The sequence below is a fragment of the Chelonia mydas genome, chromosome 27 (genome assembly GCF_015237465.2).
Source record: "Chelonia mydas isolate rCheMyd1 chromosome 27, rCheMyd1.pri.v2, whole genome shotgun sequence".
Lineage (NCBI taxonomy): Eukaryota > Metazoa > Chordata > Testudines > Cheloniidae > Chelonia > Chelonia mydas.
The window spans coordinates 3,597,175-3,621,681 of record NC_057860.1 but is presented as its reverse complement, the minus strand read 5'-3'; the positions used below and the strand labels follow the sequence as shown (position 1 = coordinate 3,621,681).

General features: G+C 51.8%; 1 protein-coding gene across 1 annotated transcript in view; it reads left to right on the top strand.

Annotated features, from left to right (window-relative positions):
• The window catches only part of LOC102943899 (alpha-2-macroglobulin-like protein 1), a 63,646-nt gene that overhangs the window by 3,095 nt on the left and 36,044 nt on the right, over positions 1-24,507 (top strand). The window contains exons 5-10 of the mRNA XM_043536975.1: positions 363-383; positions 1,221-1,374; positions 3,258-3,342; positions 3,610-3,739; positions 17,133-17,247; positions 18,193-18,302. Coding sequence (XP_043392910.1) covers positions 363-383; positions 1,221-1,374; positions 3,258-3,342; positions 3,610-3,739; positions 17,133-17,247; positions 18,193-18,302 — 615 coding nt within the window. The remainder of the gene's footprint in view (positions 1-362; positions 384-1,220; positions 1,375-3,257; positions 3,343-3,609; positions 3,740-17,132; positions 17,248-18,192; positions 18,303-24,507) is intronic.

The following is a 24,507-nucleotide window of genomic DNA, read 5'->3' as shown; positions in this document are numbered from 1 at the left end:
CCCTCCCAGCTGTCTCGCCCGGCCACTGGCTGCAACACAGACCCCCGGCCCTTCGACTGCCCCTTGGCAGAGACCCCAGCCTCTCGCCCTGCTCCTCCACGCACAGACCAGCCACCCATTGCCCTGCATCCGCCACTGCAGGGAGGGGAGGTGCGAGGTGCCAGCCTCATGGTCCCAGTGTGGGCAGGGCTGTGGGCTCCCCTTCCGGTCCCTGCTCTCTCGGTCACCCCCGCTGCTGTCTGCATGATCCCCCATGGCCCGAGAGACACCCCGGCCCTGGGGAGGTCACAGGCAGAGCCCTGGGCAGTGGGGGGTGTTTCCTGTCCCTCTAACCAGCCATCTCCTGTCTGTTTGCTTTGCAGCTGCCCCTGGTGACTCTGCAGGTCAGTCTGTGCCTCTCCAGCCTCCTCCTCTTCCTGTCTGGCTCATCTGAGGGCACCCAGGGGTGTTCAGTCATAGGGATCCCAGAGGAGTCTGGGCTGTGACCACAGTGTCCAGCAATCCAGCCCTAGACCCCTCTGCCCCGCTGTGGGGGTGCAAAACGTCCCAGAGCAGAGGGTGTTTCTGGGCTGGGCCACATGGGGGGCAGGGAGGGGACATTTGTGCCATCAGGTTATGTCCTCCTCACCCCCCCATTGCAGCGTCTGGGGCTGCCTGTCCAGGAGGCAGGTGGGTTTGGGGCTGGCTGGGATCCCTGCCTGAGTCGCTCACCTCGAATGTTCCCAGCCCCCGAACTCCGGGTCAGGCGGCGACTTGATCAGGCCAGTGGGGAACTCAGCGGGGAGCTCCCGTGGGAGCCTAAATGGGGGAAGGGCAGGGGAGGAGGGAGGGTCTCTGGGAGCTGCAGGGGCAGTGGGGAGGGGTGGAGGTTTGGGGGGGCTGTGTGGGGGGAGGGGAACAGGGAACATACCCACAAAGACCTAGCACTGAGATGGAAATGGTCCCTACGGCCTGTTCCCTGGGCTTCATCCAGGCTGGAGATGGGGCGTCCCTTGGGAGCCTGTTCCCCCCTCAGGTGGTGCCCTCGGGTCAGGGCTGAGGGGCGCTGGCAGGGCCCCCTTGCCCAGGGGCTGCCCGGAGGTGCCTGCTCCAGGCTAAGGAGAAGGATTTGAGCCCCTGGCCGTCGATCCAGCCCCGTCGGCAGCACGAGGCACTCGGGGGCTGCCGGGGACGAGCCGTGTGTGGGGGCAGCTGCTGAGCAGGGCATGTCCGTGTGCCAGGACCCCAGCGGGAACCGCATCGCCCAGTGGCGAGATGTGACTCCGCAGCAGGGCATCGTGGATCTGTCCCTCCCGCTGTCTACAGAGCCAGCCCTGGGGACGTACGCCATCGAGGCGCAGGGGACGAGGCACTCGTTCAGCGTGGAGGAATACGGTGAGCAGCAGGGCCCAGGGCAGCGACCGAGGCCACGGGTCCGGCACGAGTCTCCCAACTCCATCTATGCACCTCCTGGAGCACAAGGGGCTCTTCACACATACTCACCCTTCCCAGAGCGGGTGTTGCTGGGAGGGGAAGGGAAATGTCAGCTGCTCCCTCTCCATTCCCCCCCGCAAAAAAACCCTTCTCTGGCTACTGCAGGGGAGGGGGACAGATGAGCTCTGAGGTTTCCCTTGAAACAGCTGGCACCTACCCCCACCCTCACCCCAGGCACCTGCCCCGACTCCCTCCCCACTGCCTCCCACCCCTCGCTTCCCCACACACCCTGCCTGTGAGCCCCACTTCCCCAATGCTCCCACCTTTCCCTTGCTGGCCAACCCCCCATTCCGTAAGCAGGAGGGAAAAAGCAGGCACCCCACAACTTCCCACCCCACCCAGTGCCCCATCCCAGCGCTGCACATTCACCCAGCCCCGATACACACTCCCCTCCTGGGACTTGTGGGCCTCGGAGCCGTACAGCCAGCTCTTGTCAGTGCCCCAGGACGGCCCAGACCCTGAGGGACAAAGTACCGTGGAGCAGCCCCCCGGCTCCTCTGGGCTGAGCCCAGGTGTGAGTTTGGCCCTGTCTGTCCAGGCTGCCTGGTGGGGCCTGGCAGGGGGCGAGGTCCCAGCCGAACACCAGCTCCTGGAGGGGAACAGCCAGGACCTCATCAGCCAGGAGAAATGCCCCCATCCACTGGGCCCACGTGGTCCCTGGCCCTGGTCCAGCTCTCAGCCCCACATGGTCCCTGGCATGTCCCTGCTCTCAGGCCCATGTTGTCCCTGGTCCAAACCCCAGGTCTTGAGCTAGGCTGACGATACATTCTGGTTTGGCCAGGACAGTCCTTTCTTTTAAGCTCTGTCCCGCTGTCCCAAGTATTTTTGGCAAAAGTGGGCATTTGTCCTATTTTCTCTTGCCAACTTGATCTGTGGAGGGTAGAGGAACATGTGGGGGGGGTGAGCGGCAATGCCAGCCCCAAGCGCGGGGGAGGCAGGGCTCTTGCAGGGGGCAGGCAGGGCGTGAGCAAACAGTGACGCCATCCCCAGCCTTTGGGAAATATGATCACCCCATCTAGTATGTGGGGTTGGGGCCGAGGGGTTTGGAGTGCGGAATGGGGTTCAGGGCTGGGGCAGAGGGTTGGGGTGTGGTGAGGTGAGGCCTCCGGCTGGAGGTGTGAGCTCTGGGGTGGGGCCAGGGATGAGGGGTTTGGGGTGCAGGAGGGTGCTCTGGGCTGGGATCGAGGAGTTCGGAGAGGGATAAGGGCTGGGGCTGGGGTGGGGGTTGGGGCGTGGGAGGGGGTGAGGGATGCAGGCTGCGGGCATTGCTTATCTCAAGCAGCTCCTGGAAGCAGCAGCATGTCCCGCCCTCTGGCTCCCAGCCACGGTTTCCAGCCAATGGGAGCTGTGGGGGGCGGCGCTTGGGGCGGGGTTAGCGTGCGGAGCCCCCTGGCTGCCCCTACAGGTAGGAGCCGAAGGGAGGACATGCCGATGCTTCCAGGAGCAGCACGTAGCCATGGTACACAGGGAGCCTGCCTTAGCCCTGCTGCCCCGCCAACCGGACTTTTAATGGCCCAGTCTGTGGTGCCAACCGGAGCTGCCAGGATCCCTTTTTGACCGGGTGTTCCACTTGAAAACTGGACAGCTGGCAACCCTACTGCTACAGCCTAAAGCCTCTTCCCAGCCCTGCTGCATTTCCAGGCCCTTCCCCTTCCCAGCCCTGCCGGCAGGTTGGTGAGGGGGCTGCAAGACCCGGGGAGAAGCTCCGAGGCCGAGGATCACAATGAAACCCCCAAGCTGGGGCTGCAAGTCAGTTTCACCCCGTCTCTCTCTGCCCCCCCCAGTGCTGCCCAAGTTCGAAGTGATCCTTGAGCTGCCCCCCGTGGTGACGGTGCTGGATGAGACGATCCTGCTGCGAGTGTGCGGCCGGTGAGTCTGAAAGCAGCACTGCCGGGCCGATAAAAGGAAGGCTGGTACCGCCCTGGACCTGCCTCCCCACCCCTGCGCCCCCAGGCCAGCATCTGACCTGCCACTTCCCTGCCTGCCCCCTGCTCTGCCCCATGCTCATGGCCAGGGCTCCCTGGGGCTCTCACTCCCATCCACATGACCAGCCCCACCCCAGCAGGGACCCCCCATGGGCAGGGGCATTGGCCTCCTCCCCTCCCACTTACCGTCTCCCTCCCCTCTGCTAAACAGATACACCTACGGGAAGCCCGTCCTGGGGAGGGTCCAGGCCAGCCTGTGTCGGGAGAAACAACCATCATATCTCTGGTACCGTCTTGATGCCGAGCTAACCAGGGCTCTGTGCACGGAGCTTTCTGGCCAGGTGAGTGTGACTGGGGGCGGGGGGAGGGGAGGTACATGGCATGCAGCTGGGGGAGACTCCTCTCCATGCTTTTCTTACACTGGCCAGAGGGGGCGCTGTGATCTGCCTTGATGATGTTGGTGACATTGGTGTAAGTGCAGGCGAATCAGGCCCTGGATCCATCAGGGTCCCCCATCTGGCAGGCTGGGGGGTGGGGACATAAGAACGGCCATACTGGTCAGACCGAAGGTCCATCTAGCCCAGTGTCCTGTCTTCTGACAGTGGCCAGTGCCAGGTGCCCCAGAGGGAATGAACAGAACAGGTAATCATCGAGTGATCCATCCCTTGTCGCCCATTCCCAGCCTCTGCCAAACAGAGGCTAGGGACACCATCCCTGCCCATCCTGGCTAATAGCCATTGATGGACCTATCCTCCATGAACTTATCTAGTTCTTTTTTGAACCCTGTTATAGTCTTGGCCTTCACAACATCCTCTGGCAAGAAGTTCCACAGGTTGACTGTGCGTTGTGTGAAAAAATACTTCCTTTTGTTTGTTTTAAACCTGCTGCCTATTAATTTCATGTGGTGACCCCTAGTTCTTGTGTTATGAGAAGGAGTAAATAACATCTCTTTATTCACTTTCTCCGCACCAGTGTTTATAGACCTCTGTCCTATCCTCCCTTCGTCGTCTCTTTTCCAAGGTGAAATTCCCAATCTTATTAATTTCTCCTCATATGACAGCTGTTCCATACCCCTAATCATTTTTGTTGCCCTTTTCTGAACCTTTTCCAATTCCAACATATCTTTTTTGAGATGAGACGACCCATCTGCACACAGTATTCAAGATGTGGGCTTACCAGGGATTTATACAGAGACGATATGATATTTTCTGTCTTATTATCTATCCCTTTCTTGATGATTCCCAACATTCTGTTTGCTTTTTTGATGGCCGCTGCACATTGAGTGGATGTTTTCTGAGAACTATCCACAATGACTCCAAGATTTCTTTCTTGAGTGGTAACAGCCAATTTAGACCCCATCATTTTATATGTATAGTTGGGATCTGTGTTCCCTGTAAGCTGCGAGAGATGAGATTTAAGTGCCACCCAGCTAATTAGCAGAGCAGACGTAGCCCTCAGCGTGCAGTCAGGTCCCCCTCCCCTGTACCCCATCTCCACAGAGCAGGGTAGCAGGGACAGCCTGGCTCAGGAGGACTGGGAGCTGCTGCCCTCTGAATGGTGAGTGGCTGAGTGCCTTTCTTAAAGAGACAGTGAGTGCACTGTTTCTGAGATTTCCCCAGCAGCCAGCTCACAGAGTCTCTGTCTCTCTTCCCCTCCCCCTCCCCAGGTACCCCATCTCCTCAGAGCTGGGGAGGGGAGACAACAGGGCTCAGGACAGAGCAGGAGAGCTTTTAGTGAGTGTCTTAAAGAGACAGCGCACGGCTTTCCCCAGCAGCCCGCACACACACTGTCTCTGTGTCACACACACAATCTCTGTGTCACACACACACACACACTCTGTCTCTGTCGCACTCACCTCCCAGCACATACTTGTATTATTGTTGTTAGTACTTCTTAGTACTTCCTGTAATGCACATATATTCTCTAAAAAAACAGGAGGACTAACAAATTTATTAGAGCATAAGCTTTCATGGGCTACAGCTCACTTCATCGGATGCATAGAATGGAACATATAGTAAGAAGATATATATATGCATACAGAGAAGGTGGAAGTTGCCATACAAACTGTGAGAGGCTAATTAATTAAGATGAGCTATTAGCAGCAGGAGAAAAAAAACTTTTGAGTAATAATCAAGATGGCCCATTTAGAGAGTTGACAAGAAGGTGTGAGGATACTTAACATGTGGAAATAGATTCAATATGTGTAATGACCCAGCCACTCCCAGTCTCTATTCAAACCCAAGTTAATGGGATCTAGTTTGCATATTCATTCAAGCTCAGCAGTTTCTCGCTGGAGTCACTTTCTGAAGCTTTTCTGTTGCAGAATTGCCACCCTTAAATCTTAGTGGCCAGCGAGGTTGAAGTGTTCTCCTACCGGTTTTTGAATGTTATGATTCCTGATGTCAGATTTGTGTCCATTTATTATATTGCGTAGAGACTGTCCGGTTTGGCCAATGTACATGGCAGAGGGGCATTGCTGGCACATGATGGCATATATCACATTGGTAGATGTGCAGGTGAACGAGCCCCTGATGGTGTGGCTAATGTGATTAGGTCCTATGATGGTGTCACTTGAATAAATATGTGGACAGAGTTGGCATCGGGCTTTGTTGGAAGGATAGGTTCCTGGGTTAGTGTTTTTGTTGTGTGGTGTGTGGTTGCTGGAGAGTATTTGCTTCAGGTTGGGGGGCTGTCTGTAAGTGAGGACTGGTCTGTCTCCCAAGATCTGTGAGAGTGAGGGATCATTTTTCAGGATAGACTGGGGGAAGGAGTTTATCCTACAAACCGATGCCTCTGATGTAGGGTTGGGGGCGGTACTTTCACAAATGGTCGGGGATGACAAACACCCCGTCCTCTTCCTCAGTAGGAAGCTCCTACCTAGGGAACGGAAATACGCCGTTGTTGAAAAAGAATGCCTGGCGGTAAAATGGGCCGTAGAAAGCCTCCACTACTATCTACTGGGACGGAGGTTTACCCTTGTCACGGACCATGCCCCTCTGCAGTGGATGCACCAAAATAAAGACAAAAATGCCAGAGTGACAAGATGGTTCCTGTCGCTTCAACCCTTCCACTTCAGAGTACAACAGGTCTGGAATCCAACGTGGCAATGCGGCTGGCCCGTCGAGAGTGCACTGTCTGCCGACCCAAGTAGCCCAACCCCGTAGTGTTGAGCAGGGGCGGGGGGATATGTGGTAAACCCAGAACAAACAGCTACAAAAGGGGGGTAGCAATTAGTCCCAGGGGTTTAAACGGCCCCTCCCTATCCACTGAGGAGAGAGAACCAGGGGGCAATAAGGTTCAGCGGGAAAAGGGGTTGCTTGGGAACCAATTAGGTTCAGCTGACTCCAACTACTTGGGACCTTTTTAAACCCTCCCCTGGGGGGCGGGGGGGGAGAGTGAAGGAGTGAGAGGAGCAGGGAAGGGGCCAGTAGGTTGTTTGCAGCAAGACACCAAACCTTCCCAGTAGGGAGGCTGCACTCGCTCCCCAGGAGAGAAGGAAAATAAGGACAAGGACTGACTGAGAAGAGGAGTAGCAGGACCCTGTGCCACCCTGTGCCTTGCCCCAAACCTGAGTCTCCAAGACTAAAAAGGATGGAGCCTACGGAGGCGAACAAGGTATTTTGCCACAATATATTATATCTAGGTTTTTTGTTTCTACTGGTGGTACACATAGGCACATACCTCGGTACACATAACAAAATGTATTCCGCACATGGATGGAAAAAATTAGTGGGAACGTTGGCTGGGATTATGTTTTCCAATGTGCCTTACTTTGCATTTATCAACATTGAATTTCATCTGCAATTTTGTTGCCCAGTCACTCAGTTTTGTGAGATCCTTTTGCAGCTCTTTGCAGTCTGCCTGGGATTTAACTATCTTGAGTAGTTTTGTATCATCTGCAAATTTTGCCACCTCACTGTTTAACCCTTTTTCCAGATCATTTAAGAATATATTGAATAGGACCGGTCCCCGTACAGACCCCTGCGGGACACCACTATTTACCTCTCTTCATTCTGAAAACTGACCATTTATTCCTACCCTTTGTTTCTTAACTTTTAATCAGTTACCAATCCATGAGAGAACCTTCCCTCTTATCATAGAATCATAGAATATCAGGGTTGGAAGGGACCTCAGAAGGTCATCTAGTCCAACCCCCTGCTCGAAGCAGGACCAAGTCCCAGTTAAATCATCCCAGCCAGGGCTTTGTCAAGCCTGACCTTAAAAACTTCTAAGGAAGGAGATTCTACCACCTCCCTACGTAACGCATTCCAGTGTCTCACCACCCTCTTAGTGAAAAAGTTTTTCCTAATATCCAATCTAAACCTCCCCCACTGCAACTTGAGACCATTACTCCTCGTTCTGTCATCTGCTACCATTGAGAACAGTCTAGAGCCATCCTCTTTGGAACCCCCTTTCAGGTAGTTGAAAGCAGCTATCAAATCCCCCCTCATTCTTCTCTTCTGTAGACTAAACAATCCCACTTCCCTCAGCCTCTCCTCATAAGTCATGTGTTCTAGACCCCTAATCATTTTTGTTGCCCTTCGCTGGACTCTCTCCAATTTATCCACATCCTTCTTGTAGGATGGTGGGGCCCAAAACTGGACACAGTACTCCAGATGAGGCCTCACCAATGTCGAATAGAGGGGAACGATCACGTCCCTCGATCTGCTCGCTATGCCCCTACTTATACATCCCAAAATGCCATTGGCCTTCTTGGCAACAAGGGCACACTGCTGACTCATATCCAGCTTGTCGTCCACTGTCACCCCTAGGTCCTTTTCCGCAGAACTGCTGCCTAGCCATTCGGTCCCTAGTCTGTAGCGGTGCATTGGATTCTTCCGTCCTAAGTGCAGGACCCTGCACTTATCCTTATTGAACCTCATCAGATTTCTTTTGGCCCAATCCTCCAATTTGTCTAGGTCCTTCTGTATCCTATCCCTCCCCTCCAGCGTATCTACCACTCCTCCCAGTTTAGTATCATCCGCAAATTTGCTGAGAGTGCAATCCACACCATCCTTCAGATCATTTAGGAAGATATTGAACAAAACCGGCCCCAGGACCGACCCCACTTGACACCGGCTGCCAACTAGACATGGAGCCATTGATCACTACCCATTGAGCCCGACAATCTAGCCAACTTTCTACCCACCTTATAGTGCATTCATCCAGCCCATACTTCCTTAACTTGCTGACAAGAATACTGTGGGAGACCGTGTCAAAAGCTTTGCTAAAGTCAAGAAACAATACATCCACTGCTTTCCCTTCATCCACAGAACCAGTAATCTCATCATAAAAGGCGATTAGATTAGTCAGGCATGACCTACCCTTGGTGAATCCATGCTGGCTGTTCCTGATCACTTTCCTCTCATGCAAGTGCTTCAGGATTGATTCTTCGAGGACCTGCTCCATGATTTTTCCAGGGACTGAGGTGAGGCTGACTGGCCTGTAGTTCCCAGGATCCTCCTTCTTCCCTTTTTTAAAGATTGGCACTACATTAGCCTTTTTCCAGTCATCTGGGACTTCCCCCGTTCGCCACGAGTTTTCAAAGATAATGGCCAGTGGCTCTGCAATCACAGCCGCCAATTCCTTCAGCACTCTCGGATGCAACTCGTCCGGCCCCATGGACTTGTGCACGTCCAGCTTTTCTAAATAGTCCCTAACCACCTCTATCTCCACAGAGGGCTGGCCATCCATGACAGCTTACATTGCTTAACAGCCTTTGGTGAGGAACCTTGTCAAAGGCTTTCCAAAAATCTAGGTACACTATATCCACTGGATCCCCCTTGTCCATATGCTTTTAATTCCCCACAAGGAATTCTGGTAGATTGGTGAGGCATGATTTCCCTTTACAAAAACCATGTTGGCTCTTCCCCAACAAATTATGTTCAACTATGTGTCTGACAATTTTGTTCTTTACTATAGTTTCAACCAGTTTGCCCAGTACTGAAGTCAGACTTACCAGCCTGTATTTGCTGGGATCACCTCTGGAGCCCTTTTTAAAAATTGGCATCACATTAGCTATCCTCCAATCATTTGGTACAGAAGCTGATTTAAATGATAGGTTACAGACTACAGTTAGTAGTCCTGGAATTTCACATTTGAATTCCTTCAGAACTCTTGGTGAATACCATCTGGTCCTGGTGACTTATTACGGTTTAGTTTATTAATTTGTTCTATAACCTCCTCTAATGACACCTCAATCTGGGACAGTTCCTCAGATTTGTCACCTAAAAAGAATGGCTCAGGTTTGGGAATCTCCCTCACATCCTCAGCTGTGAAGACCAATGCAAAGAATTCATTTAATTTCTCTGCAATGGCCTTATCGTCTTTGAGTGCTCCTTCAGCATCTCGATTGTCCAGTGGCCCCCACTGGTTGTTTAGCAGGCTTCCTGCTTCTGATGTACTTAAACAAATTTTTGCTATTACTTTCTGAGTCTTTGGCTAGCTGTTCTTCAAATTCTTTTTTGGCCTTTCTAATTATATTTTTACAGGTTTCAGAGTAACAGCCGTGTTAGTCTGTATTCGTAAAAAGAAAAGGAGTACTTGTGGCACCTTAGAGACTAACCAGTTTATTTGAGCATGAGCTTTCGTGAGCTACAGCTCACTTCATCGGATGCATAGCATATCGTGGAAACTGCAGAAGACATTATATACACACAGAGACCATGAAACAAAACTTCCTCCCACCCCACTCTCCTGCTGGTAACAGCTTATCTAAAGTGATCATCAAGTAGGGCCATTTCCAGCACAAATCCAGGTTTTCTCACCCTTCCCCCCCCCCCCCCCACACACACATACAAACTCACTCTCCTGCTGGTAATAGCCCATCCCTCTTTGAAACCTGCATCCGATGAAGTGAGCTGTAGCTCACGAAAGCTCATGCTCAAATAAACTGGTTAGTCTCTAAGGTGCCACAAGTACTCCTTTTCTTTTTACGAATACAGACTAACACGGCTGTTACTCTGAAACCTCTCTTTATAATGCGCATGATAATCAAGGTGGATCATTTCCAGCACTAATCCAGGTTTTCTCACACACCCCCACACACCCCCCTCCAAAAACCACACACACAAACTCACTCTCCTGCTGGCAATAGCTCATCTTACAATGTGCACAGCAATAATCCAAGTTTAACCAGAACGTCTTGGGGGGGGTTTGTAGGAAAAAAACAAGGGGAGATAGGCTACCTTGCATAATGACTTAGCCACTCCCAGTCTCTATTCAAGCCCAAATTAATAGTATCCAATTTGCAAATGAATTCCAATTCAGCAGTTTCTCGCTGGAGTCTGGATTTGAAGTTTTTTTGCTTTAAGATAGCGACCCTCATGTCTGTGATTGCGTGACCAGAGAGATTGAAGTGTTCTCCGACTGGTTTATGGATGTTATAATTCTTAACATCTGATTTGTGTCCATTTATTCTTTTACGTAGAGACTGTCCAGTTTGACCAATATACATGGCAGAGGGGCATTGCTGGCACATGATGGCATATATCACATTGGTGGATGTGCAGGTGAACGAGCCTCTGATAGTGTGGCTGATGTTATTAGGCCCTGTGATGGTGTCCCCTGAATAGATATGTGGGCACAGTTGGCAACGGGCTTTGTTGCAAGGATAGGTTCCTGGGTTAGTGGTTCTGTTGTGTGGTATGTGGTTGTTGGTGAGTATTCGCTTCAGGTTGGGGGGCTGTCTGTAGGCAAGGACTGGCCTTTCTCCCAAGATTTGTGAGAGTGTTGGGGGAAGGGTGAGAAAACCTGGATTTGTGCTGGAAATGGCCCTACTTGATGATCACTTTAGATAAGCTGTTACCAGCAGGAGAGTGGGGTGGGAGGAAGTTTTGTTTCATGGTCTCTGTGTGTATATAATGTCTTCTGCAGTTTCCACGATATGCTGTGCATCCGATGAAGTGAGCTGTAGCTCACGAAAGCTCATGCTCAAATAAACTGGTTAGTCTCTAAGGTGCCACAAGTACTCCTTATATTTTTACACTTCATTTGCCAGAGTTTATGCTCCTTTCTATTTTCCTCACTAGGATTTTACTTCCAACTTTTTAAAGGGTGCCTTTTTACCTTTCACTGCTTCTTTTACTTTGTTGTTTAGCCACGGTGGCACTTTTTTGGTTCTCTTACTATGTTTTTTAATATGGGGGATAATTTAAGCTGAGCCTCTAATATGGTGTTTTTAAAAAGCTTCCTTGCAGCTTGCAGGGTTTTCACTTTTGGCGCTGTACCTTTTAATTTCTGTTTAACAAACCTCCTCATTTTTGTGTAGTTCCTCTTTCTGAAATTAAATGCCACCATGTTGGGCTGCTGTGGTGTTAAATTTAATTATATTGTGGTCACTATTACCAAGCAGTCCAGTTATATTCACCTCTTGGACCAGATCCTGTGCTCTACTTAGAACTAAATCAAGAATTGCCTCCCCTCTTGTGGGTTCCAGGACTAGCCGCTCCAAGAAGCGGTCATTAATGGTATCCAGAAATTTTATCTCTACATCCCATCCGGAGGTGACACATACCCAGTCAGCATTGGGATAGTTGAAATCCGCCATTATTATTAGTTTTTTATTTTTATAGCCTCTCTAATCTCCCTGAGCATTTCACAGTCACTATCACCATCCTGGTCAGGTGGTCAGTAATATCTCCCTACTACTATATTCCTATTATTAGAGCATGGAATTTCTATCCATAGAGATTCTATGGCACAGTTTGATTCATTTACAATTTTTACTTCATTTGATTCTACGCTTTCTTTCACATATAGTGCCACTCCCTCACCAGCACGACCTGTTCTGTCCTTCTGATATATTTTGTACCCTGGTATTACTGTGTCCCATTGATTATCCTCATTCCACCAAGCTTCTGTGATGCCTATTATATCAATATCCTCATTTAAAATGGGGCACTCTAGGTCATCCATCTTATTATTTAGACTCCTAGCATTGGTATATAAGCACTTTAAAAACTTGTCACTTTTTAGCTGTCTGCCATTGCATGGTGTAATTGAACTGGACTCTTTTTCATTTGACTGTTTCTCATCAGATCCTACCTGTATTTTATCATCTTGCATCCTCTCCTCCTCTGTTCTACTAGGACATAGAAAATCTCCATTAATAGATCCTCCCCTAAGGGATGTCGCTGTCTGACCCATGTGCTCCTCCGCACCTGTTGGCTTTCCCCCAGGCTTTAGTTTAAAAACTGCTCTATGGCCTTTTTAGTGCCAGCAATCTGGTTCCATTTTGGTTTAGGTGGAGCCCATCCTTCCTGTATAGGCTCCCCCTTTCCCAAAAGTTTCCCCAGTTCCTAATAAATCTAAACCCCTCCTCCCTACACCATTGTCTCATCCGCGCATTGAGACCCTGCAGTTCTGCCGGTCTAACTGGTCCTGTAAGTGGAACTGGGAGCATTTCAGAGAATGTCACCAGGGAGGTCCTGGACTTCAACCTCTTACCTAGCAGCCTAAATTTGGCCTCCAGGACCTCTCTCCTATCCTTTCCTGTGTCATTGGTATCTACATGTACCCAGTGATGAGCTGTCAAAATCTTAACAGCCAGTTCCCTATAAAAAGTTCTGATTTAAGGGATGTGCCCCAGTATGTGTTTTTTGCACCAACAGGGTTACCATATGTCCATATTTTCCCGGGAGGAATTTTTAAAATTTTAATTTTAAAATTTAAAAATTCCTCCCGGACGGCGATTTAAGAACCAAAAAACCTGACCTGTCCAGGAAAATACGGATGTGTGTTAACCCTGCCTAAAAAGATGGGCCTGAACTAGAAATGAGCTCCGTTTCACAGGTGTGGGTCCCTGCCACTCCCTGGGGGTGTGCTGGGGGGACCAGATGTCCCGATTTTATAGGGACAGTCCCGATTTTGGGGTCTTTTTCTTAGATAGGCTCCTATTACCCCCCACCCCCTGTGCTGATTCTTCACACTTGCTGTCTGGTCACCCTAGGGTGTGCACATGTGTGGGTCCCAGCTGCTCCCTGCCCCCCTCATTGAAGCAGGTGTGCAGGGTTACTGCCCTGGGAACTGCAGGGCACCAGTGGACGTGGGGCCAGCTGCAGACAGGGGCGTGGGGCAGGGCTAGCTGGAGGCAGGCGGTGCAGGGCTGGCTGCGGGCAGGGCAGGAGGTGCGGAGCTGGCTGGAGACAGGAGGATGCAGGGTTGGCTGGGGGCAAGGGGGTGTGGGGCTGGCTGGAGACAGGGGCAGGCTGAGGGCAGGGCAGGGGGTGCATGCGGCAGGGGTTGGCTGGTTACAGGGCAGGGGGTGCAGGGCCGACTGGAGACAGGGCAGGGAATCATGCGGCAGGGGCTGGCTGTGGGCAGGGGCTGGCTGCGGGCAGGACAGGGAGTGCATGTGGCAGGGTCTGGCTGCGGGCAGGGCAGGGGGGGTGCAGGGCTGGCTGGAGACAGGGGCTGGCTGCGGGCAGGGCAGGGAGTGTGTGTGGCAGGGGTTGGCTGGATACAGGGCAGGGGGTGTGGCAGGGGCTGGCTGCAGGCAGGGGGTGCAGGGCTGGCTGGAGACAGGGCAGGGGTGCGTGCGGCAGGGGCTGGCTGTGGGCAGGGGCTGGCTGCGGGCAGGGCAGGGGGTGCGGGGGTGGCTGGAGACGGGCTGGCTGCGGGCAGGGCTGGGGGTGTGTGCGGCAGGGGTTGGCTGGTTACAGGGCAGGGGGTGCAGGGCCGGCTGGAGACAGGGCAGGGAATCATGCGGCAGGGGCTGGCTGTGGGCAGGGGCTGGCTGCGGGCAGGACAGGGAGTGCATGTGGCAGGGGCTGGCTGCGGGCAGGGCAGGGGGTGTGGGGGTGGCTGGAGACAGGGGCTGGCTGCAGGCAGGGGGTACGGCAGGGGCTGACTGGAGGTAGGGGCTGGCTACAGGCAGGGCAGGGGGGGTGCAGGGCTGGCTGGAGACAGGGGCTGGCTGCGGGCAGGGCAGGGAGTGTGTGTGGCAGGGGTTGGCTGGATACAGGGCAGGGGATGCGGCAGGGGCTGGCTGCAGGCAGGGGGTGCAGGGCTGGCTGGAGACAGGGCAGGGGTGCGTGCGGCAGGGGCTGGCTGTGGGCAGGGGCTGGCTGCGGGCAGGGCAGGGGGTGCATGTGGCAGGGGCTGGTTGCAGGCAGGGCAGGGGATGCGGGGGTGGCTGGAGACGGGCTGGCTGTGGGCAGGGCTGGGGGTGTGTGCGGCAGGGGCTGGCTGCAGGCAGTGGGTGCGGGGGTGGCTGGAGATGGGCTTGCTGCAGGCAGGGGGTGCGGCAGGGGCTGCTGCGGGCAGGGGGTGCAGGGGTGGCTGGAGACGGGGGCTGGCTGCAGGCAGGGGGTGGCTGAAAGCAGGGCAGGGGGTGCGGGGGTGGCTGGAGGCAGGGCAGGGGGTGCAGGGGTGGCTGGAGACAGGGGCTGGCTGCGGGCAGGGCAGGGGGTGCGGCAGGGGCTGGCTGGAGGCAAGGGGTGCGGGGTTGGCTGGAGGCAGGGCAGGGGTGGCTGGAGACGGGGGCTGGCTGCAGGCAGGGGGTGGCTGAAGGCAGGGCAGGGGGTGCGGGGGTGGCTGTGGGCAGGGTGGGGGGGGCTCACAGGGAGAGCAGCAGGACACCACCCAGGCCCAGCAGAGCAGCCGGGGACCCACCCGGCAGCAGCGGGAGCCCCAGGGCCAGGGGAGCAGCAGCAGCACCAGGGCTCGTGCCCAGGGCCAGGTGGCAGCCCACTTGGCTCCCGCAGCGCAGCGCCCCCGGCGGCCAGAGGAGGAATTACATCACTTCCCGGCCAGAGCCCATCAAAGCCTCAGTGTCCCCTGCAGCGAAGCAGGTTAACAACCGGCTCCAAAACTGGTTCAAAATTTACAGCTGGTTCGCGTGAACCGGTGAGAACCGGCTCCAGCTCACCACTGCATGTACCACGACCACCGGCTCCTCCCCAGCACTACACATAAGTCTATCTAGATGCCTCGAGAGATCTGCAGCCTTCGCACCAGGCAGGCAAGTCACCATGCGGTTCTCCCAGTCATCACAAACCCAGCTATCTTTGTTTCTAATGATCGAATCCCCCATAACTATTACCTGTCTCTTCCTAATAACGGGAGTTCCCTCCCACAGAGAGGTATCCTCAGGGCGAGAGGACACCACGACATCATCTGGAAGGAGAGTCCCAACTATGGGATCGTTTCACTCTGCTCCAGTTGGATGTTCTCCTTCCCTGAGACTTTCATCCTCCTCAACAGCACAGAGGCTGTCAGACGGGGGGGTGGGACTGTTCTACTGTGTCCCGGAAAGTCTCATCTATGTACCTCTCTGTCTCCCTTAGCTCCTCCAGCTCAGCCACTCTGGTCTCCAAAGCCCGTATACGGTCTCTGAGGGCCAGGAGCTCTTTGCACTGAATGCACACATATGACATCTGCCGTAGGGCAGGTAATCATACATGCTGCATTGGGTGCAATAAACTCGATAGCCCCCACTCTGTTGCTGGACTTCTGCCTGCATTCTCTTTTTACTCCTGAAGCTCGTTCCTTTGTTGTTGCTTTGGTTTTATCAGGAGGTGGTTTGGGCTTTAAATTTAAAGAATGTTAAGTGTATTTAGCCCCGCGGCTCACACTCCCTGCTCTAAACTCCCCCGTAAAACTCCCCTGTTAGCCGCTCCTATTCGCTAGCTCCTCTGGTTGCTTACGAGCAGGCTTTTTAAAGCCCGGGTCCTCCTGAGTAGTCCCGCCCCCTGGTTAAAGGTTGATGGGGGCTAAATGGCTTAGGGATCACAGCCTCCTTAAGCAGCTCTCAGCCTTGCCTAGCAGCCCGCTAGGCTCAGCACACACATGGTCAGCACAAACAAACAGACCACACAGTATATTTCAATCACACTACAGACAACTGGCAGCTGTTGAGCAGGGCTTAGGGCCTTATATGCCTCCCCCCCTTCACCATAATATCTCAGGGCCTCACTGACCCTCCTAGCCCTGGGAGGCGGGGCAGGCTCCTGTCCCCATTGTACAGATGGGGAATTGAGGCACGGAGATGCTCAGCGTCCGTCTGCGCAGCAAAAACCCTGCGGCAGCGTCTCTGAGCCCAGCTCTGCTGCCTGGGGCTTGCGCCGTGGCGCTAAAGTAACAGTGTAGATGCTCGGCTGCAGCCTGGGCTCCGAGACCCTCCCCCCTCCCCGGGTCTAGAGCCTGGACCTGAACATCGACCTGCTGGTTTTAGCCCCGCAGCTGGGCTCTGAGACTCGGTGCCGCAGGGTGTTTCTGCTGGAGCCGTACTCAGAGGGACTTGCAGGCAGTCTGTGGCAGAGCAGGGACTTGCCCGCAGGTCTCTCCAGACCTAGGCCAGTGCCCTAGGTTACGGGGCCTCCCTTCCTCATCAGCAGCTCTCGTTAGGCGGGGGCACTGTAAAGACACAGATCTCCCCGAATGCTCTCAGTCCTGGGGGGTTGGGGGGCCGATTGGAATAATCCAGCGTTAACACGACGATGGGGACAAGCACCAGGGGATGGTCACGAGTGGCCAGGGCCTCTGTTTTACGTCTCATCCATCCACAGCAGCTCCAGCTGCACAGCGCCCCCTAGCGCCGTGCTGGGATACCGGTGTCAGGGCCGACTCCAAGGTGTGAGCGCCCCCTGCTGCTGACTTCAGCACCCAGGTTTTCTCTGAGTGTCTCCCGTCCAAGCGCTAACCAGGCCAAGCCCGATTAGAGACCTGCTGAGCTGACGCCTGCAGGGCCTGGTGCAGAGCTGCTGCTAACGGGCCGTGATTCTCTCCCTCCAGACTGAGAGCAATGGCTGCTTTTCCAGAGAGGTGGGGACGGCTCCCTTCAACCTGACCCACTCTGGCTACAAGAGGAGCCTCCAGGCCAAGGCCTCTCTCATGGAGGAGGGGACAGGTGGGACTGAAATCAAGCACACATGCACGCCCCCAGGCAGCCCCCAGCAGTAAACCCCCAGGGGCAGAGGGGTCTCACTTGCACATGTGGTAATGTTGTTTATACCCCAGCTGCTTTAGAGATGGGCCCAAGAGGTAGCGTTTGGGGGTTGGATCTGGGGTTCTGGTTCAGCCCATCTCTGGATCGATCCCTCATGAGGAGTTCAGACCTGGGTACGTTCATGCAAAGACTAAACAGCCTCCCGCGAGTGGCCTCTGGCTTTGGACTGAGCTGGCAGAGTGGAGTGAAGGCCCAGCCTGTGTCGCTGGGTCCTGAGTCACGGCCTCAGTGACGTTAGCGCTTAGCGTTCAAAACTGCAAGTGCTAATCGCTTAGTAATGACCCCAGACAACTCCACATTTAACCCAGAAGAATCCTGATTTCCAGAGCGGTTGACACCCATTTGGCTGAAAACTGTAACTGTGGGGTGGCTACAGTGTTACCCTTGGGTGCTGACATGAGCGATGGCGAAGTGGCTGGAGGAGAGCGGGTCCAGAATGGCAACGGGTCACTGGGCACTTCTGAAAACGGCCCTTTCTGGGGGCAGACACTGTGCCGAGAGGCCTGTGTGCGGGGTCAGCTCTGGGGCCGTTCAGTTAAGAGCTCTCTGCTGGGGAAAGGGCTGCAGCGCAGGAGAGCCTGCTGGCAAATGTCAAGTGGCTGGTTTGGGATTAAGCCCCATGGGAAGGTGGATCTAAATTTTCTAGTTTCCAGATTCCCCAGGAAAATCCTTCTCCGACCCCAGCCGAACTTCCCAAATTCTCCACCAAGATCACACCCTCCAGCCCGTAGCGAGAGGGGGTAGAAATGGCTGCACGTATTGTTATGCAGAGAAATCTGGGATGTAGCCTGAACTCTGGTGTCGCTCCCAGCACCTTCTTCCTATCGTCCCTCCCTCTCCTGCTAGGGGTGGAGCTCAACGCAACCAAGAGCTGCAAGATCACATCTGAAATCGCTACCGTGACCTTTGAGGACGCTGACACTACCTACAAGGCTGGAATCCCCTACACTGGCAAGGTAACAGGATTACCAGTGTGACAGAGTGGAATATGTCTGAACCAAACTGTAACCTCCATTTACACTGACTGTTTGCCAGATGTGCTGCACTTCTGGTGCACATGTTCCCCATGCACTGGAGATCAGAATGCTTTAGCTGTGCTCTCCATGTCCTCAAGCCCCCTCTTACCGAGGGCACAATGGGGGTTGAGCAACCAGGCAACCCTCAGTTCCTTCTCAGGGCCTCTGGCTGTGAGAGCAAGCCAGAAGCAGTGTCCGGGCTCCTGCTCCGCTGAAATTTTTCTCTTTATGTTTTGTAAATAGTAATTTTTGATAGTTAACAATTTTTACTGGAGATAGTGGTTTAGTTAGTTTAGCTGAACTCTCCTGTTTTAGGAAGGATTTGAGTCTTAGACGCCCTCTCCTCGGAGCAAAGAATGTCAGCCATACTTACAGGGTGGGGGGGTCTAGCTGGGAAGCAGGGACTCTGAAAAACACTTGGGGATCGAAGACAAACTCCCAGTGTGCCAACGGGGCCAAAAGAGCTAATGCAATCCTGGGATGTATAAACAGGAGACTCTCGAGTAGGAATAGACAGGTTCTGTTACCTTTATATTTTTCACTTGTGTGTCCACTGCTGGAACACTGTGTCCAGTTCTGGTGCCCACAATTCAACAAGGATAATGATAAATTGAAGAGGGTTCAGAGAAGAGCCCCAAGAATGGCTGAAATATTAGAAATCATACATTATAGTGAGAGACTCAAAGAGCTGCATCTATTTATCTTAACAAAGAGAAGGTTAAGCGGTGACTTGATTACAATTTGTAAGTATCAACATTGGGAACAAATATTCAATAATGGGCTCTTCAATCTAGCAGGGAAAGGTCTAACACAATCTGGAAGTTGAAGCTAGACAAATTCGAACTGGAAATCAGGTGTACATTTTTTATAGTGAGGGTAATTAACAATTTACTGAGGTTTGTGGTGGATTCTCCATCCCTGACAATTTGTAAATGAAGACGGGATGTTGTTCTAACAGATTGGCTCTGGGAATTATTTTGGGGCAGTTCTCTGGCCTGTGCTGTGCAGGAGATCAGACTGGATGATCACAATGATGCCTTCTGGCCTTGGAATCCATGAATCCTGGTATGGGGGGGTAGGGCTCTGAGATGAGCAGCTGCTGTCTTCTCCAGGCACAGGGGGGTTTAGTCCCCAGGATTTAAATTATGTCCCTTACGTGGGTCTGCCATGCCGGGAACAACAGACACTCTAAGTGTCTGTATTGTTTGGGTACACAGACACACATTAGAGAGCTGTGCAGGGACTTCAGAGGCCTCCCAAATCGGGCTGTGAAATCCAGGGAGACTAGACTGAAAGTATTTCTCCTGGAGAAGTCTAGGAATCCAGGCTCCGTCCCTAAAGAGATGCAAGATCATCCCAGGACCGGTCACCCTTGAGTAAAAAGTACCCTGGTAGCCATTCAGCCTCTAAGGCTGTGCCTGCCCCGGTTAGCAACCTCGAGTGTGATGGACACTGTCAGGGTTTCCTCCCCACTCTGAACTCTAGGGTACAGATGTGGGGACCCGCATGAAAGACCCCCTAAACTTATTCTTACCAGCTTAGGTTAAAAACTTCCCCAAGGTACAAACTTTGCCTTGGCCTTGAACAGTATGCTGCCACCACCAAGCGTTTAAACAAAAAACAGGGAAAGAGACCACTTGGAGACGTCTTCCCCCAAAATATGCCCCCAACCCTACACCCCCTTTCCTGGGGAGGCTTGAGAATAGTATCCTAACCAATTGGTTACAAAATCATCAAAGACCCAAACCCCTGGATCTTGGAACAATGGAAAAATCAGTCAGGTTCTTAAAAGAAGGATTTTATTTAAAAAAAAAAGAAAGGTAAAAAGCATCTCTATAAAATCAGAATGGAAAATACTTTACAGGGTATTCAGATTCAAAACACAGAGGATCCCTCTCTGGGCAAAATCTTACAGTTACAGAAAACAGGAATAAACCTCCCTCTTAACACAGGGAAAATTCACATAAAACAACAGATAAACTAATCCGCATTGCCTGGCTTACCTATACTGGTTGCAATATTGGAGACTTGGATTAGGATGGGTTGGAGAAGATGGATTCTGTCTGGCCTCTCTCAGTCCCAAGAGAGAACACCCACATAAACAAAGAGCACAAACAAAAGCCTTCCCCCCCCCCGCCCCGAGTTGAAAGTATCTTGTCCCCTTATTGGTCCTTTGAGTCAGGTGCCAGCCAGGTTAGCTGAGCTTCTTAACCCTTTACAGGTAACAGGATGTTATCTCTGGCCATGAGGGATTTTATAGCACTGTATACAGAAAGGTGGTTACCCTTCCCTTTATATTTATGACAGACACCATCCTGCCAAGAGCATGGGAGTAGATCTCCTCCTCAGGTGCCTGCTAAGTCACCTCTTTCTTTGTGACTTAAGAAGGGCAGCTCAAGGCCAATCCCTGTTCCCTCTGGCGCCCAAAGAGAAGGAGTCCTGAGTCCTTAGTTCCTCTGGTGACTGATCCCTTGGCACTGCAGACAGGACTTGGTGTCTAATGGGGTCCCTCAAGCATCAATCCTGGCTCCAGTACTACTCAGTATTGTAATTCAATGACTTGGATAATGGAATGGAGAGTGTGCTTATAAAATTTGCTGATGACACCAAGCTGGGAGGGGTTGCAAGCACTTTGGAGGACAGGATTAAAATTCTACACAACTCTGACAAATTAGAGAGAATGGGTCTGAAATCAATAAGATGTAATTAATTAAAGACAAGTGCAATGTACAACACTTAGGGAGTTGAAATCAAATGAACAACTACAAAATGAGGAATACCTGGCTAGATGATAATACTGCTGGAAAGGATGTGTGAGTTACAGTCAATCACAAACTGAATACAAGTCAACAGTGTGATGCAGTTACAGAAAAGGCTAATATAATTCTGGGGTGTAGTAACAGGAGTGCTGAATGTATAGCACGGGAGGTAATTGTCCCACTCCACTCGGCACTGGTGAGACCTCAGCTGCAATAGTGTGTCCAGTTCTGGGTGCCACGCTTTAAGAAAGATGTGGATAAATTGGAGACAGTCCAGAGGAGAGCAACAAAAATGATCAAAGGCAAATGACCTGCCATATGAGGAAAGGTTAAAAAACTGGGCATATTTAATCTGAAGAAAAGAAGGCTGATGGGGGATCTGATGACAGTCTTCAAATATGTTAAGGGCTGTTATAAAGAGGATGGAGATCAATTGTTTCCATCTCCACTGAAGGTCAGACAAGGAGTAATGGGCTTAATCTGCTGCAAGGGAGATTTAGGGTTAGTTATGAGGAAAAACTTTCTAACTATAAATTCACTTAAGCTCTGGAACACACTTCCAAGCGTGGTTGTGGAAACCCCATCACTGGAGGTGTTTAAGAACAGGTTGGGCAAACACCTGTCAGGGATGGTCTTGTCTAGGTTTACTTGATCCTGCCTCAGTGCAGGGGGCTGGACTAGATGGACTAGGAACCTCTCAATGTTCCTGCCAGCCCTACGTTTCTGTGATCCCATGATGTTCCTCAGACACCCTTAAGATCAGCCCATCCCTTAGAAGAAGAGTTTTCAGCCTCCTCTTCTTCTTGTGAGGGTAGTGAAGGGGGCTCACTATTCTGTTCTGCTAGGATACCCTTTTTTGGCCCTTATGTATTAGAGAAAGCCTTTAGGAATAAGGGTAGATATAGGTATGATAGCACTAGACCAGGGGTGGGCAAACTTTTTGGCCCGAGGGCCACATCTGGGTGGGGAAATTGCATGCAGGGCCATGAATGTAGGGCTGGGGTAGGGGGTTGGGGTGCAGGAGGGAGAGCAGGCTATGGGAGGAGGTGCATGTGCAGGAAGGGGCTCAGGGCAAAGGGTTGAGGCACAGGAGGGGTCCAGGGTGTACGAGGGGGCTCAGGGCAGGGGGCTGGGGTGCAGGGAGGGATGCGGAGTGCAGAAGGAGGCTCAGGGCAGGGGGTTGGGGTGCAGGAGGGGTGCGGGATGTACGAGGGGACTCAGGGCAGGGGGTTGGGGTGCAGGCTCCAGCTCATCGCCGCTTACCTTGAGCAGCTCAGAAAATCAAACAGGACAAAGCCTTGGTCATACTGGCAGCCCCAGCTTGGCCAGACAATACTGGCATCCAGAACTCAAATCTCTGTCACTGACCCCTCCAGTTGCACTACCTCTGTTCTTCACCCAGACCTGATATCCCTGTATCTGATAGCACGGAAACTGCGTGGTTACTGGACGTAGAAAAAACTTGTTTTGCAGATGTACAAAATATCCTAGTTCAGAGTAGAAACAGTCCAGTAGGTGTACCTAGGCTGCGATGTGGACACACCTCTCTGCATGGTCATCTCAACACAATCTGCCCCCAACAGGGCCATCAATTCCTGATATACTTCAATATTTGCTGTCCTTGAAAACATCTGGCCCATCTGTGAGCTCAATATGGGTTCATCTGGTGGTGAACTTGGTGCATAATCCACCAGCAAAACATTATACAGTTTTCTCTCATCGTCTAGTAAGCAAGATTTTAAGGGGACTTATCAGAGTCTTTCTCCTGGAGCAACAGTTTCCTCCATCATAGGACCTTAATATGGTGCTTATCTGTCTGATGGACCATCTGTTTGAGCTGGTCTACACTGGTCTATGAAGACTTCATTCCTCATAACATTTACATCAGCTCATAGGGTTGGCAGATTACAAGGTCATCATAGACTGTCTTTCATAAAGATAATGTGGCATTTAAACCACATCCTAAATTTCTCTCAGAAGCGGTTTCAGACAATCATTTAAACCATTTCATACCTTTATCTGTATTCTTTCCTAAGCCCCGTTCCTTGAGAGGTGAAGTGGCCTTACACGTTAGATGTCCTTCAAGCCCTGTCATTCTATCTGGAAGACAGAGCTTGAAGGGGTAGGGATAGATAACAAGACAGAAAGTATCCAAATACATCTATGTAAATCCATAGTATGTCCCCATCTTAAATACTGTGTACAGATCTGGTTGCCCCGTCTCAAAAAAGATACATTGGAATTGGAAAGGGTTAAGAAATGGCAACTAAAATGATTAGGGGCACGGAATAGCTTCCGTATGAGGAGAAATTAAAAAGACTGTGACTTTTCAGTTTGGAAAAGAGACGCCTAAGCGGGTGATAAAATCTTGACTGGTGTGGAGAAAGTAAATAAGGAATTGTTATTTACTCTGTCACATAATGCGAGAACTAGGGGTCAACCAATGAAATGAACAGGCAACAGTTTAACACAAACAACAGGAAGTTCTTCTTCACACAATGCACAGTCAACTTGTAGAACTCTTTGCCAAGGGATGTTGTGAAGGTCAAAACAGGGTTCAAAAAAGAACTAGATAACTTTATGGAAGATAGGTCTAGTGATGGGTATTAGCCAGGATGGGCTGGGATGCAAAACCATGCTCCGAGTGTCCCTAACCTCTGTTCACCAGAAGCTGGCAGTGGACAACAGGTCACTTGATGATTACCTGTTCTGTTCATTCCCTCTGAAGCACCTGGCATTGGCCACTGTCGGAAGACAGGATACTGGGCTAGATGGACCAATGGTCTGACCCAGTATGGCCATTCTTATGAATAGGACAAAGCCTTTCAGGGTATCTCCTAGGCTATTTATTTCTATAGCTGAGATGTCAAAGGGTCAAGGAATTTTGATTCAGAGGATTTCCAAGTGGGTGTCCAGTTGCATTAAACTAGCTTATGAGACAGAATTTAGAACAATCATGACAGGTTAAATTACATTCTATCAGGCAGCTTCCACTGCTTCCTTGTAGGGTGTTTCTTTAACTGATGTATGTAGCTGCTACATGGGGTAGCGTACATACTTTTACCAAAAAGAAAAAGAGTACCTGTGGCACCTTACAGACTAACAAATTTATTTGAGCATAAGCTTTCGTGAGCTACAGCGCATTTCATCGGATGCATTTACCAGACACTACTCGATTGTGAAATCCTCTCCTTCTGATGCTTGGTTCGACAGAGATGCATGATAGAATGTTTCAGTAGACTCACTCCTCTCCATCTTTTTGATACCCTGTGCGTCACCAGAAGTGGAGCAAATATAGACAAGCACTTGATGGAGAAAAGGAAGTTACGTACCTGCTAATAACTGGAGTTTTTGAGATGTGTTGTTTAAATATGCTGCACAATCCA